Genomic DNA, 14,743 nt, shown 5'->3' on the forward strand with positions numbered 1-14,743 from the left:
AGAAAAGGGGCCTTGCCTGGTCACCATATGCTGGTCTGATCCCTAACATTCCAGCTCTGATATGGGACGACGGGGTTATGATTTTCCATGTACGAAATTTCTCCGCGAGTGGCTTTTTTCTTCTCTTATTCTTGCCATGCCCATGTAGCCTGGTAGCGAACCCGATCCCTGAACTTTTTTCCCGTAAGCCCACAAAGAAACAAAAAGAAGAAAAAAATCAAGCGGAGCCGAAAGGGCCGCAAAAATAAAATGAGCGTTGGTGGAAATTGACCAGCAACCAATTGGGACAACGGCTTTGAACGGGTTGATGGGAGCTGTTTGGGCCTAGGCCGCTGTTTCACAACTTAGCACACCAAGAGCGTGAGCTGGCCAATCGAGTTCCTGTCGGGAGTCCGAATTGTGATGACATCCAATACCAATCAATCAATTAATCAATCATGGGTGAGTGAGACTTTTTTGTGGTCGCTAGGAACAAGCAATTACACGGGTGCACAGGGAAAAATCCCGGTTCAGTGTACGGAGTGTATTGTACTGTACGATGCAAACTGCGTGCCTCTTTCGGATGACACCTCCAGCCACACACCATTCAACAGCGCTGCTGCAGGTACCGGACGAAATGTGCATGCATGCATGCACTACACCGCCCTTGCATTATTACTGTAGGTACCGCCCGACTCAGGCAGATACGACGGCCTGGGCGGGCACTGATGCAAGGGCGCGCGCACTGGATCGTCACCAACGTCGAAATACAATTGATTATGTTAGCCACTTAGGTGGCTAAACTCTCGGCAAGATGCGTCGATTTTGTTTCGACGAAATAAATCAATGTGACATCAGTTCTAAGCCCGTCAGCCCACGTACAGCCCTTTTAACCTACCAGCTCGGCCAAGTGCCGACTTTAATTCGCGTGATTGTTGTCGGGTTACTCCCCTGCCTGGTGGCATCGTACGGAAAGAAAAGGGGTAACGGCCTGGGTCCCGAAAATAAAATCTAGTTCTGATGGTTTGTCGGGTCACTCGGGTGAGATGGAATGGAACACACGTCAAGATTTGCTTCCGTACAACAGCGGTTGTGTTCCATCGTGGTGGGGTAACGAGCAAGTTTTGGCAAAGTCAAGCCAGCTTCCAATCAGCGAACTGGCCAGTCGCCTTGTGAGGTGAAGCACCCTGAAGGTTGTAGCTAATTCGGGACCCTGCCAGGGCCAGACCATAAATACATACCTACCTACATACATGCACTGCTGAGAATAGTCCAAATGGCATCATATCACTTGGGGGATCTTTCATGCAAAGGATGTACAGTTTGTTTCGGAGACAAAACCCACAGTTTAGGTACTTAACTGGTACCTAGTTATCTAGGTAGATAAGGAAATCAACACGCCACCATCGACACAAAGGGACAACCCCGAGTTTATGGCTTTTGGAATTTTTTCCTCATTCAGGAGCCCTGGGCGCAATTATGGGTGAATGGTGGGTATGGTTGAAAGCTGGGGCCTTTTCGAGGGATGGGGGCTTGGAGGCGACCGTCAGTCTCTGCGACGATCTGGATCGACCCTCTTACTGTAGGCGGATCTGCTACTGCTGTACATCTCGGACCCGTGTTTACTAACCTGGTCGTCCAACAGGCAGGTTTAAACGCACGAAACCAAGGGCTTGAATGGATTGATGACGATGCGGCTGGATAAAAAAAACGGCCGGCTTATCCTCAGAATAAAAAGGGAAACACACAGCGGGAGTCAAGATTAAGACAAAAGTAATAAGTGAACAGAATAAACAATCCAAAACACGACAGCTTTGCATAAAAAACCACCGCCGCATGGATAATCCCTTGGTCTGGGCGGCCCTTACCAAGACATACAGATTAAACTCGACTTCAGCTCTGGGTAGGGGCCTCCCCTTGGCATGATGGTGTTGATGATGAACCACCAGGTTGGGCAAAGTTTTTTTTTTTCCTTTCGGTTTCTTGTTGTTCCTCTCTTTTTGATCGCAAGTCAAATCTTGCGACAAGAAGGCATGGGAAGTGGGCAGAATACAGACAGTCATCCCCCTGTCAGCAAGGAGGGGTGGAAGGATACCCCTGGCAATTCGCATGGCGATCTGATATAGATTACTGCATCAACTAGGCTGCCAAGCGGAGGCACGGCGGCGGATCCTCACCCACATGTGCCTGTGAGTGTTGCGAAGGGGGGCGAAGCCTTGCGCTTCCCCATCATGAACACGGCAGGTGGATGGATGCATGTTCATTTTTGTTCTTCCCTCTGTGGGCGTTCAGCTCCACCCCACCACCGGGGAAACAGCTCACATATTACATTGCCCTCCCGTCCCTTCCATTCTTAATGAGGACTTGGCCCCCTCTCGTCCAGGCCTGAGGATCCTTTCATCATCGACGACCTTCGCAAGGTTTCTTTTCTTCACGATACAGGTCTTCTTCTTTGGGGTTTGCAGAACATCCTTTTGGATTTTTTTTGTTCCTATCTTGTTGGGCCTTTCCCCCTTTCTTTGTTCATCTACCTCACCCACCTCGTCTTCGTAACGACAACCCGGTTCGTCGCTCACTCTTGCCCGCCAAGTAGAATCGGTAATCTTGGCGGCCTGGTTCTCATTTAAAAACACAGACCACAGTCGCTCGCCCAAGCAGAATCCTGTGCTACTACCCCCACCCGCTGGCCGACCCTAAATCGAAACGCGCTACGCCAATACCAACCATCGCTGCCAACAGCAACTCAGACATTGGACATAGCTGAGTGTGCTCGGGTCCTCATTTCCTGTTTACTTCTATTCGACCTGTTGCCCACGACGATCTTTACACGCCCACAATAGAGTGCTGGTCCCTACTCCAGTTTTTTCGGCTGGACTCGAGTTGTGTGGCATGCCATTTACTTCTTGATTCGCCATCTTTTGAACGTATAGGTACAGCAAACAAGTACTGTATCTTGACGCTACGCACTGTGGTTTTTTCTTTCTCCCTTCTTTCCATGAGCCAACCTTCCAAATAAACGGAGGTTCTTTTTGGTACGTCTCTGTACACAAACAGAGGTCATTCGACTTTTCGATCAACTTACGAACAAAAAAAAATCGACGACAATGTCTGCCCCGAATCAACAAGGGGGTGCACCACCCGCGGCAGAGGGCGGCGCGCCTCAAGGAGGAAACGGCACAATGAACGGAACAGCTCCTGCCCTCCAAGGAGCAGGGGCTACCAAACCGAACGACGCGGGACTCGAGAACGTTTTGCTGTCGAACTATCTGTACTATGTTATCGGCTCCGTCGCTCTGGCATTGATTGTTTGGAGGATATCAACTTGGATTGTTCGCTACACCAGGCAGGTGTCGAGTCTCAACAACGAAACGCAACGGTACTTCGCGAAGGAAAACAGCAAGTGGATGTGGTTCAAGAGGGAATTGCAATATGCACCCATCTTCAGGAAACGACACAACCGTGAGATCCAGATCAGCTCGGCCATCAACGTTGGCACCCTCCCTTCGCGCCTTCAGCTCGTTTTGCTCGCCGGCTACTGTGCCACCAACATTCTCTTTTGCGTCTGGAAGATCCCCCTGCACAAGAACTTCGACTCGGTAGCCAGCCAGCTCCGCAACCGCACTGGTGTCTTATCTGTCGTCAACATGGTTCCCCTCTTCCTCATGGCCGCCCGGAATAACCCGCTCATTCCCCTGCTGGGGATTTCCTTCGACACCATGAACCTGATGCACAGATGGTTCGGTCGCATTGTGGTCGCCGAGGCTATCATCCACACCGTCGCCTACATGGTTCCCAAGGGCACCGCCGGCATGTCTGCCGGCCAAATCTTCCAGAGGGTCTTTGCGTCTGATTTCCTGATGCCGGGCATGATTGTAAGTAGCCTTCCCACTTACCTTGAACGGTGACCAACTCAGCTAACCATGTCAAATCAGGGAACCATTGCCTTTACTTTCATCCTCTTCCAGGCTTCCAGCCCGGCCAGGCACGCATTCTACGAGACGTTCAAGATCCTCCACATTCTTGCTGCCGCAGTGTCGGTTGCGGGAGTCTGGTACCACTTGTCCCTCGAGACCCTTCCCCAGCTGCCGTATATTTACGGCGTCATCTCGATCTGGGCTGCCGACCGCGGTGCTCGCATGCTCCGTGTCGCCTACGGCAACTTTGGATCTGGTGGCAGCAAAACCCTCGTAGAGGCCCTGCCTGATAACGCCGTCAGGGTCACCGTGAACATGGCTCGCCCCTGGAAGTTCAAGCCCGGCCAGCATGCTTACCTCTACTTCCCTACCATCAGCTGGACCCAGTCTCACCCATTCTCAGTGGCCTGGTCCGAGGAAGGCGAGCGGCCCGACGGTGAGAAGGGCCTCGCCATGAGCAGGCAGGATGTGGCCGCGACACGCAAGACGAGCATCTCTTATGTTATCCGGGCCCGTACTGGTGCCACGGCGGCTCTTTACAAGAAGGCTGCCGCAAACCCGGGCGGGCGCCTGTTGACCACGTGTTGGGCCGAGGGTCCCTATGGCGGCATGCACAGCATGGCGTCGTATGGCACCGCCATGCTCTTCGCCGGTGGTGTGGGTATCACACAGGCGGTGCCGCACGTGCGCGAACTGGTGGCTGGTTTTGCCGATGGCACCGTTGCCGCGCGCAAAGTCGTCCTTGTCTGGATCATCCAATCCCCTGAGCACCTCGAGTGGATCAGGCCGTGGATGACTGAAATCCTGGCTATGGAGCGTCGTCGCGATGTCCTTCGCATTATGCTTTTCGTGTCCCGGCCACGCTCCACCAAGGAGATTCACTCGCCGTCGGCAACAGTCCAAATGTTCCCCGGCAGGCCCAACATTGAGACGCTTCTGTCCATGGAGATGGAGAACCAGGTCGGCACTGTCGGCGTCTCGGTGTGTGGACCCGGTGCCCTCAGCGACGAAGTGCGTTGCGCCGTGCGCAAGAGACAGGAATTTGGCGCCATTGACTTCTGCGAGGAGGCTTTCTCCTGGTAAATATATACCATTGCCACACCGTTGGCAGCTTGAATGAATACCCCCAGACTTGGAGAAGGCGTGCCTCATCAAGTCTCGATACGTTTCCTTGTACATATGATCACCACAGGTTTTGGGTCACAACTTGGAATCTTGTTCATCGATGGTTGGGGACAACTTCTGCTATTTTCGCACATCAACTAGCAAAAAGTTTCTCGAACCGTCCTATTTTCTTGTACATATTTGTCGTCCATGTTTTCTCTTTGCTTTTTTTAAGTCCTATTTTAGCGTGACAAAGGCCTTCCAGTTCTGTGTGTGTGGGTTCGGGAGTTGTTCATTGTGTCAATCTAGTTCTAGATGAGAGCTAGATTTCTAGGAGTTACTGATGTCTATCAGAAATCATCAAAATGTCAAAGACACATTTTCAAGAAACTGTCATCTCGTTCATTCGCACATTTTCAATTAATGATTATATTCGACGTATTTGATGCTATGATGGTGCCGACATGGGAGGAGCCGATCAGTTGGATTTCACAATCCTCAGAAGGGTGCTGCTCTCAATGAATAGCTAGCTTTCAAACAAGCCCAACATGCCGGGAGATAGACGTAGATGGCGTGATCTCTTGCAAGATAAGATGGGAAATTTTGTACATGGCCAAAGAAAAAAAAACGCCTCACGCATGCAGCCAAGCAAAAGCCACCCTGAAAAAAGAAGCAAATAGAAACCCCATGCTGAGTGTCTGGCTTTGCAGTATAGTTAGTTGGTGACGTTGCAAAAAAAAAAAAGAGACCCAAGGCAGCAAGGAAGAAAAGAAAATGACCAAGACAAAAACTACAACCGAGACAATAATGAACAACACAACAAAAAATAAGCCGCGAAAATCACCAGTGTTAGCAGAGGTTGTGCAACGGTTTTTTTCTTTTTCTTTTGGTTTCTTTTCTCTTCTTGGTTTCTTTTTCAAGAGGAAGAGAAAAAGAACAATGGTCTACCTGTTTCCAGATGCAGGAAGAACTTGGAAGCCGAGGCCCACGGGAGCGTGGTACGACCCGATACTTTGGAATCCCCTGTGTACAATACATAGTTAGCAAAATGTTTTCCTGGTCGACATACAAAAGCTCCATCACCAGATAGTGACAGACTGAGTGATGATACTGACTTAGTGAGATCGAAGCCGCCATCCGCTTCGTCGTCTTCGTCATTGTCAGGGGGCAACGCCTGCCCGGACCCCGGCCGCTTGCCATTGACAGGCTCGAGCGGCTCCGGATCCTCCCTCTGCTCCTCCTTGATATGATCCCTAGACGACGGCCTCGCCCTGCGCGTGGGACTCTGGTCTGGAGACTTGTTCGGCGGGCTGCTGCTCTGCGGGACGGGGTCGAGGCGGTTCCTCGAGGGGCTAAAGTCCAGGGCACCGGGACGCATCGGCGTGCTTCCGATGTCCGCATACCTCCAAAAGGGCGCTGGCGAGCTTGTGGGCATGTGCTGGCTCGGACGCTGGGCCGTGCTCGGAGGGGCCAGTCTCAGGTTGACGCGGTGAGGCGCGGGTGTGACGAACGAGAGCCCACTCTCGTCCTGGCCGTAGGAGCTCGTCAGGGTGGGCGAGCGCGGGACGTGGTCGTCGTCAGTCGCAACGTCTGAAACGTCCGTGTGCGATTTGGGGATGGACAATGCTCGCGAGGGCATGTGGGGTGGGAGCAGCTTGGGCGTACCAAGCGCACGGATGCGCGGCAGCGGGCTGCCGTCTCCGCCCATGCCTGGTTCGTCGGGTAGTAGCCGTCGGGAGCTTCCACGGATCGGGGTCTGGAGGTCTCGTAGTGCTGAGCGGGGTTGTGGCGAGCCGGATGGAGAGACCCTTCGTTTCCTTGCTGATGGTGCGCCGTCCCTAGCCGCCATTTCTCTGGGCCCTTGGTTGACATAGTTCAGCTGACTGGGAGAAGAAGGATTTGAAGAGCCCCGATGACCACCCCTTCCGCCCTTGAAGGCGTTCTTGATCATTTCTTCCCTGGCCTCTGATACTAGTGTCCATTTCATTCCCTTGCCTGGCTCATCGGTAGACCTCGCAATCTTTTCGAAAGCTTTGTTCAGTGATAGGTTGTGCCTGATGCTGTTCTGTGTCGTCTCAAATTTTCGAGTCAGTCCATCTCATTTATTAGGAGCGGATGCCAGGGTCTCGTCGTAGTATTGGTTTGTACATACCTGCCAGCCCGCACTGGATTGACTCCTGTAGTACGAATAGTTTTGTGTGATGAAGTTGTAAATGCCGCTCAAGTTGAGCTTTCCATCTGGCGTGTTCATGATTGCTTGGGTGATGAGCTGCGCATAGCTATATTGCGGTTTGATGTGCTGATTCTCGTCCGCTGCCAGATCAACATCACTGGGGTGCATCAACAAGGTGCCGGCTTCCTTGGACGGTGAAGACTTTGGCCCACGGCCACCGGCCCGACTCCGAACTGATGGCGGCGTACCAGGACGCCTATAGTCAGGAGGTGCAGGTGCGATGGCCTGCGGCTGGGGCTGGGGCTGGGGCTGGGGCTGTCCCCGCGGGAGCGGGACACGACTGCTCGAAGGCCTGGGCAGGTTCGTAGTCGAGGTTGCATGAAGAGAGTCCTCTAAAACCTCTTGCTTCCCTTCCGCCCCTACTGGGAGCGCAAACTCGTTGCCACCCAGGCCAGCGCGTTCTAGATACGTTGGATGTATGCGCAGAGGGGCGCTCTCAAGCGGTAATATAAAGATCATCTCGACGTCACCAACGCTGATCACCCTGCCGCTCGTGAGATCTACCATGCTTCCAGGTCCCAGGAATACATCGTCCAACAATATGCCGCTCTTGGCCTTGACCTCCAAGGTCCACGAGTTTTCGAACCGGATGCGCGCGGTCAGCCGTGAGTACGTCTTGGTCGGCCCCAGGTCGATGTGAACGTGGTCTTCGCTGTCCTCTGGCGGCTGCTTGATCGAATGATCTGACGGGACGCGGCCGATGTTGATGGTGGTGTGGGTGACAAAGTAGGTCCAGTCGTGGCCGAGAATCTGCGCAAAGGCCTTGACGCTGCGCGTGACGTAGTGTTGCGAAGAGTTTGCGTGGTCTATGCTCACCCGAAGGGACTCCTTGGGCTTCTGGGGCAGCTTCAGGCAGCTCGAGACGCGGTTCGCAACTTCGGTGGCGTCGTGGAGGTCGATGCCGGATGTGTCGGCCAGGGCGCTCGAGTCGGGCTCCTCGGCAAGGTCGGGCTCGGACGAGTGTTCATCTGCGGTAGTAAGCTTGAGACCGGAGGCATCAGAGCCGGCGGGAGCTTGTCTCCTGCGCTTCTTGGCAGGCCGCGTCGGCGACATGTCGTCGGTGTGGTCGGCAGTAGCCTCGCGCTTTATCGCACCCCGTTTGACCGAGGATCGCTTCGACGGCGACATAATGGGCGTGTGGTTTCGAGTTGTCGCACAACTCTGTTTTATGACTTCGCAATGGAAAATATGCGCATGCGACCAGGCGCGGGCACTTTTTTCACAAGCGAAAGATGCGATGGGGCCCAGGCCGTTTAGAAGGTGAAGGGTGTGACAGGGGGATGTAGGGATGGAGGGATGTGCAGATTTCGATATCTATTTCGATACCAAGGGCATCGATACGCCGAGGAAACATTCAATGAAGACAAATAACCCTGCTTGCCTGCAAAATCGCGCACAGTTTGATCAAGATATGGAGGTGCGGTTGCTGTCTGCAGAGGGCGGATTGAGGCTGGGAAGGGGTTGGATTGGGAACGGTTGAGGGAGAGTTCGTTGCGCGGGTGAGTTTTTTGTTTAATTGACCACGATTAAGCAAACTCGGTCGCGTCAGACACCCAGACCCTCACTTTGAGTTGAGAGGCGACGGGTCTTTCTTTGGGTACTTCCCTAGCTAGTGCTGGGTTATGGTTCTAGTAGGTCAATTGGGGGTGCTTCTTAGCAGAGTGGGGGCAGTCTGGTTACAGCTTGGTGGGGAATACGACACGATATTTTGGTTCTGTTTCGTTCTGGAAAAGTCCACGTGATGAGCAAACCGTCATGGGTTCACGGCATTGGATTGCACCAAATTGACCGATATTTGCCTGCCGGTAAAACCAGCAGGAACATGTGGGAGATGAGATCTGTGTCGATCCAAGCCGGAATTGAGCCTCAATCCCTATAGCTAGAAAACATATAGATATCAGGCTTGAATGATAATCTTGTGATTCAGTGACTTGGGTCAAAGCTGCATGCATGGCTGGCTGGTATCGTAGATGACATCATGACGTTTTTCTCTCTCTCCCAACAGCCTCTTTCCCCTCACAAACGATTGAATTCGTTCCAATCAATCCACAAGCTCTATAAAATTTTACGCGTAGGTTCGCGACCAAGGTTCTACCCGGCCCACAATAAGACGCGAATTTTTTTTTTTAAAAAAAAAACCCCCCAGAGCATGGATGCAAAATTTCCAGGACCTCGAAAAGCAGGAACGCAGAGTCCGAGCGCAAAGGGAACGGAACGCTCACCTCAACGCGTGACTGAGCGAAACGTGGACCGTTCCAAAGGGCCGATAGGTTAGGGCGGGATGACAATTGGAAAATGCGAAATAAATATTCTGAAAAGCCACAATCAAGAAGACAAAAAACTTGCTTCCTTTTTACATTGTCCTAGGCAACAACTATCAGACAGTCATGCACTAGCTCTGGCGTCCATGCATCTTTCATGCTTGCGGTCAATCCGTGGCACATCGCGGCAGGCAAAGGAATGACTGACTGTTGAGCTCAGGATAGAAGGAATTTTAACATTTTATCTTTATCTATTAATGGGGTATCTTTGGTTCTTCGTTTTCGTGTCTATATTCGGTTTAGTATGTCCATGTTCATGTGCAAATCCTTTTCGCTCCGGGCCCCCGACTGCGCCGATACCCCGGAGCTTGCACTGCCTCCGGAACGATGTAAATCGGACGAGACGCGCGGCCCGACGCTTGAGATGTAATCCTCGGGACTGATAGATAGGCCCGAGCCTTTCCTCGGGCTGTCGTCTGCGATCCTATCCGGGTCGACCTCTACCACGACCGTGGTGACCATGTCCATCTGGATCCCGCCCAATGTCTCACCGCGGCTGAGCCCGGCGGCACCCCTCAAAGATTGTTGAGAGACGCTGCGCTGGGCACCCCGCCCGTCCCGTCGTCCGCTCCGCCCATCGCCGCCCAGTATTCCGGACCAGAAGGATCCCGACGGGCCGCGGCGGCTGCTGCCGTCCCGCATGTCGTTGTCCTTGGACTTGTCGGCGCCGGCCTCGATCCAGATCATGTTGCCGTACTTTCTGTTGTGCGGCGTGCGCATGAAGCTGAAGCTCTCGAGTCCCAAGCCGTCGGCGCCCGCGGATCCGTCCACGTCGCCAAACACAACTTCCCGACGCGTCAGGCCCCACAGCACCGTGTCGAGAAACCCGTTGAGCGAGATGAGAGCGCCCGCGGCGCAAAAGTACGTCACGGGAAGATTCGCTCTGGCCATGGTCGCGATACGGCCGATGGCGAGGGGTGCGGTGCAGACCACGTAGATCAGGGGGTAGATCAAGAAGGCCGAATTGTAGCCGTCGCCGTGTGTATGCATCGTTATGTTGTTCTTGGCGTTGTTGGAGAATGTCGGGTCGCGGCGCGAATCGGTGTCTGGGTCTCGGCCGTCGCTCGTCGTGGTCGGGGTCGATGACTTGCGGGCGTTGGCGGCGGCTTCCTTACGTCTCGTGCGGCGGAGATGCAGAAAGATCCACGTGTAAATTATGGTCGTCAAGGCCAGGCATATAAACACGTAGAGATAGTGAGTGAACAGACGGATCTCTTCATGCTCCCTGGTGATCCAGCACTATTAGAATAAATAAATAAAAGGCCAGGTTAGTAAAGATTTAGGGTGTGCATCACAGGACATATGTGCTGACTGAAAACAGAGAACATACCCAAGTCGTGGCCCGACCAAAGAACCCAACATTGACCTTGTTCGTTGCCGCAAACCCGATAAATACCAAGAGGTAGTTGAAGATCCATATCGACGAACAGGTCAGGATCAATGCTCTTTGTGATGGTTTCCATCCCCTTATTGCTACCAGATAGGTGTGCACCGCAATGGCAGCAATAAAAAGACTTCCCGCCAAGTCTCCTGTTGACAGGAAGAAAGCCTGCGTCCAACAGGTACCCGAACCGACGACGATGGAGTCCCGAGCAACCCAGACGGCGTTGAGGAAGAATGCGACGCTCTGCTTGATGTCGGCCAGAAGCAAGTTATAAAGGAGGACGACAAACTGGTTCGGCTCCCTGTGCACAGGTTCCATAGACTTGGCGTCCCCGGACCTTGTTCCCGTGCCGTCACGCATGTCCTCGGTGTCTTCGACCGTCATTGGCCTCGTCCTCCGCTGAAAGTGCTGGGGAGGAAGACCAAGAGATAAATCAACGCCGGGTGACTGCGCATTCAGTCGCTTTATCCTTTGCTTCTCAGACCTCCTCCGTCTCCTGTCGGCAAGGTGCCATAACACCAGCTTTCGTGTGAGATGAAGGAAAAGTGCGGTGCTCGTGACCAGGGAGACGCCTGCGAAGACGCATACTGCTATCAGGCCATCGCGGTGGCCACGCTCGAGGCCAACGAGGGTGCCGGTGTCTGTAAAGTCGTTGGTACTGGGTAATAATGAATTTTCCATCGCTGTGAAATCCCCTCGGGTGACAAAAGTCCCCCTTTCTCGACCAAAGAACAGATACAGAGAAATCGAGAGAAGAAGAAAAGTATACAAGGTGTGATGAATACAGCAACAACAAGGAATAAATGAACTGGGAAAGAGGAGAAAGACTATCTATTCAAAATTCGTCGCCTGCATCGTCCAAAAGTACCGCCAAATCCACATAAAAAAGCATCGATATACTTGTTCGTGTTAGTGCCGGGGCTTTGAAGCCATAGACTATTATGCTTGGTGTTGAGTCTGGTGGCGTAGGACGTCGGGTTGAGGGTGGCTTGGCCTTTGAAGAAGACTTATTGACAGAAGCAAAGGGAAAAGGAGCCAAATGGGAAAAGGTTGTTAGTGTACACCACCCACCAAGGCATGGCAAGCCAAGTCGGTTTTGTACAAGCAGCCTGTCCTGTCCTGTCCTGTCCTGTCCTGCCTAACACATTTCCCATCGGGCGTGCATTCGAGCCCTGTCCGTTTACCTCGCAATAACCAGAGGGAATGCATGCATGTTGAGGGCGGAGAGGGGGTGCCGCAGACGGGCTTTACTCGAATAGGGGACTCGAATGACACCCAAGACGGTACCGGGGAAAAAAATGGAGAAATTCAAAGTGAAGATCATCATCCGCCCAGAAGGTCCTCTGCCAAGACATTCAGCACCAGCAAAAGAAGCCCCGCCACGCCTGCCTTTGCCCAACCAACACATGCCCAGCATTTTCCACGAGTCAAGCTGCAGGGCTCCGGGGAGTTCATCACGGAATCCTTGACCTGGACCCCCAGCTTCACCTTGACAATATAATACCAGTACGGCACATGGCTTCCCCATAACGTTGGGAGTCCACCCAGTTCCACCGACCAAAAACTTTCCGGCAGGATGGCCATGATGTGGGTGCGAGGACTACTGGACTGTGATTACTTCCGTAGGCCAACTTTTGCTTCTGGCTGTCGAGAAAGACCATCGGGCTGTCGGCTCACCCGTATCTTGCTTTCAACCTAGTTTGATCCTAAACCTACTTTTGCTACTGTACCTAGGGATGATGGCCCATGTGCGAAGACCCTCATCAGCGAGAAGCGAGAAAAAAAAAAAGAAAAGAAAAGAAAAACCAATCAACAGGACTTCTAGAAAAGATTCAGAGTGATCCACGTGGCTCTTTTTGGCTTTAACTTCAGGCTGCCTGGTTGGCTTTTTTTTTCTCCCAAGGAACCGGCTTGCCGGTCGAGTTGTGCGTTCGGTGCACATCCGAGAGATGCTTCTGATTTTGGTTACATGTGTGCCAAGTGGTGGATAGAAGATTTGAACTGTGCCTCAAGGTGAGCGCCAGGGTTTGGTTGCATCGAAAGGGACAAGGTACCCGGTAAGCTTTCTCTGTGCTCCCTTTGACGAAATTGCATCAACCTCGGAGCATTTTTCTGCTCTTGCGTCTTTGTTGTTTGGTCCAAACAAATTGGAGGAACTGGCGCTTACATGCTCCGCACCCTTGATGACATCCAATCCCAGTCGCCAGTCGGACGAAGGGAATAATTCGGGTACTGCAACGGAGACAAGGTGAACTGAGATGATGCAAATTAAGGATGGGACAGGATCGACTAAGATGAAAAAGGGATTGATCTCTAAGAAGCAAAAACACCACATGGAAAACTGGGTTAAAAGACGCAAAGACCAAGACGAAAGATAGAAAAGTAAAAAAAGAAACCGATACCAAGCCCGGATGACGCTAGCTTGTACTTGCCACTGTTAACCATCCTCACCACCTTAACAGGCAAGACAGGTTACTTGATACGGTACTATACACCCTGTGCGCATGCGGATGATCTTCCTCGATTGGTTCCATGACCACGCCGAGCCCGCAATCCCAGAAAGGGGTGGCTTGCCTGCCGGCAACTCAGGTACGGGTGACCTTCCTGATCTAGAAACTTTTTTAGCCTTTTTCACCTTTTGTTCTTTCTTTCTGTGTTGTTCTTTGTTCTTTAGTCCTGTGGCACTTTCCACAAAAGCCCCTCCTGATGACACACGACAGCCACACTACACCGTAAAGCTGTCCTATAGCAAGGAAGGGTGACTTCGTTACTTTGCTCTGCACTTACGGTATACTGTGATCAGTCATGCAAGGTATCTACCTAGGTAGGTACCTTACCTAGGTACTCCTTCGTACACAGCGGTTGACAAAAAAAAGGAACCATTTTTACGGGCCTACCTTTAATTTACATAAGCTAAAAGCCTGTCCTGGCACTTACTTTAACTTACAGTACTGGACTCCGTAAATGCCGACCCACAAAAGCAAGGCAACGCACGTACTAATTTCCACCAGACAACTTCAAGTCAGGAACCGAACGGGTGCACACGCGAGAAAAACACGGCACAGCGTCACATTACATGATTACTACAAGAGGAAACCATGTCGTCGTTCTTGTACAAAGGAAGGCTATTTTTTCCATCCAGAGAACAAAAAAGAAAAACATAAAGAGAAAAAAAAACGCATCCAAGGTTCAGGTTTGTTTCGGTAGGGTAGCTTTGCCAATTACGTCCTTTGCCAACAGTCAAGTAGCAACATCGCATCGCAGTAAACTATCTGCAAGGTTTTGTCAGATGAATCAATTCAACATCGACTTTCAGTTTGTTTGCTGTTGATCAAGCTGCACAAAAACTGATAAAAGGGTAACAGATCGATGATCAATACCGCACAATTGTGTATTTTTTATGACAGGCATTTCGTCTTGCCCCCTAGTTTAGGCAAATATTCTCGAACAAAACAAAAGCCCTAGTGCATAAACAACGTCCCCTGAGGGTCCATCCCTTGCATTTGCCGTGATGTTCTTTGTTTTGAGCCTGGGAGTTCAATCCAGGGCTGTCGGAGTCGGCCTAAGCTCCCCAAAAGTTGTTTGCTTCTGGCAAGTCCGAGATTATAGCATTGCGGATAACTTTGTCCTTTGTTCATCTGGGGAAATCTTTCTGTGACGGCCCGACAACCCTTAAACCTCCCCAACTCGAAATTTGTTCGACAGGGCGTGGACTCGTTTTTTTTTTTTTTTTTTTTGACAGCCCGGCTCTCCCTTGGTTTATCTCCGGACCGTGAGAATTTTCCGACCCCCCTTTTTTCCTCCCCCA

At 51.9% G+C, this 14,743-nt stretch overlaps 3 protein-coding genes across 3 annotated transcripts; 1 reads left to right on the top strand and 2 right to left on the bottom strand.

Annotated features, from left to right (window-relative positions):
- The first annotated feature begins 2,343 nt into the window (after positions 1-2,343).
- MGG_06259 (uncharacterized protein) lies at positions 2,344-5,480 on the top strand. The gene is made up of 2 exons (XM_003717285.1): positions 2,344-3,851; positions 3,912-5,480. The coding sequence occupies exons 1-2, from the start codon at positions 3,084-3,086 to the stop codon at positions 4,974-4,976; spliced, it is 1,833 nt and encodes a 610-aa protein (XP_003717333.1). The 5' UTR covers positions 2,344-3,083; the 3' UTR covers positions 4,977-5,480.
- On the bottom strand, positions 5,398-8,862 carry MGG_06258 (forkhead box protein J2). Its single transcript, XM_003717286.1, has 3 exons — positions 7,150-8,862; positions 6,113-7,062; positions 5,398-6,020 (listed from the first exon to the last, which is right to left on the bottom strand). Exons 1-3 carry the CDS (start codon positions 8,356-8,358, stop codon positions 5,942-5,944), a joined length of 2,238 nt encoding a protein of 745 aa, XP_003717334.1. The 5' UTR covers positions 8,359-8,862; the 3' UTR covers positions 5,398-5,941.
- A 768-nt stretch (positions 8,863-9,630) lies between these two features.
- MGG_06257 (uncharacterized protein) lies at positions 9,631-12,127 on the bottom strand. Its single transcript, XM_003717287.1, has 2 exons — positions 10,882-12,127; positions 9,631-10,790 (listed from the first exon to the last, which is right to left on the bottom strand). Exons 1-2 carry the CDS (start codon positions 11,614-11,616, stop codon positions 9,780-9,782), a joined length of 1,746 nt encoding a protein of 581 aa, XP_003717335.1. The 5' UTR covers positions 11,617-12,127; the 3' UTR covers positions 9,631-9,779.
- Positions 12,128-14,743: the final 2,616 nt, after the last annotated feature.

Source organism: Pyricularia oryzae, chromosome 4 (genome assembly GCF_000002495.2).
Source record: "Pyricularia oryzae 70-15 chromosome 4, whole genome shotgun sequence".
NCBI classification, from domain to species: Eukaryota; Fungi; Ascomycota; class Sordariomycetes; order Magnaporthales; family Pyriculariaceae; genus Pyricularia; species Pyricularia oryzae.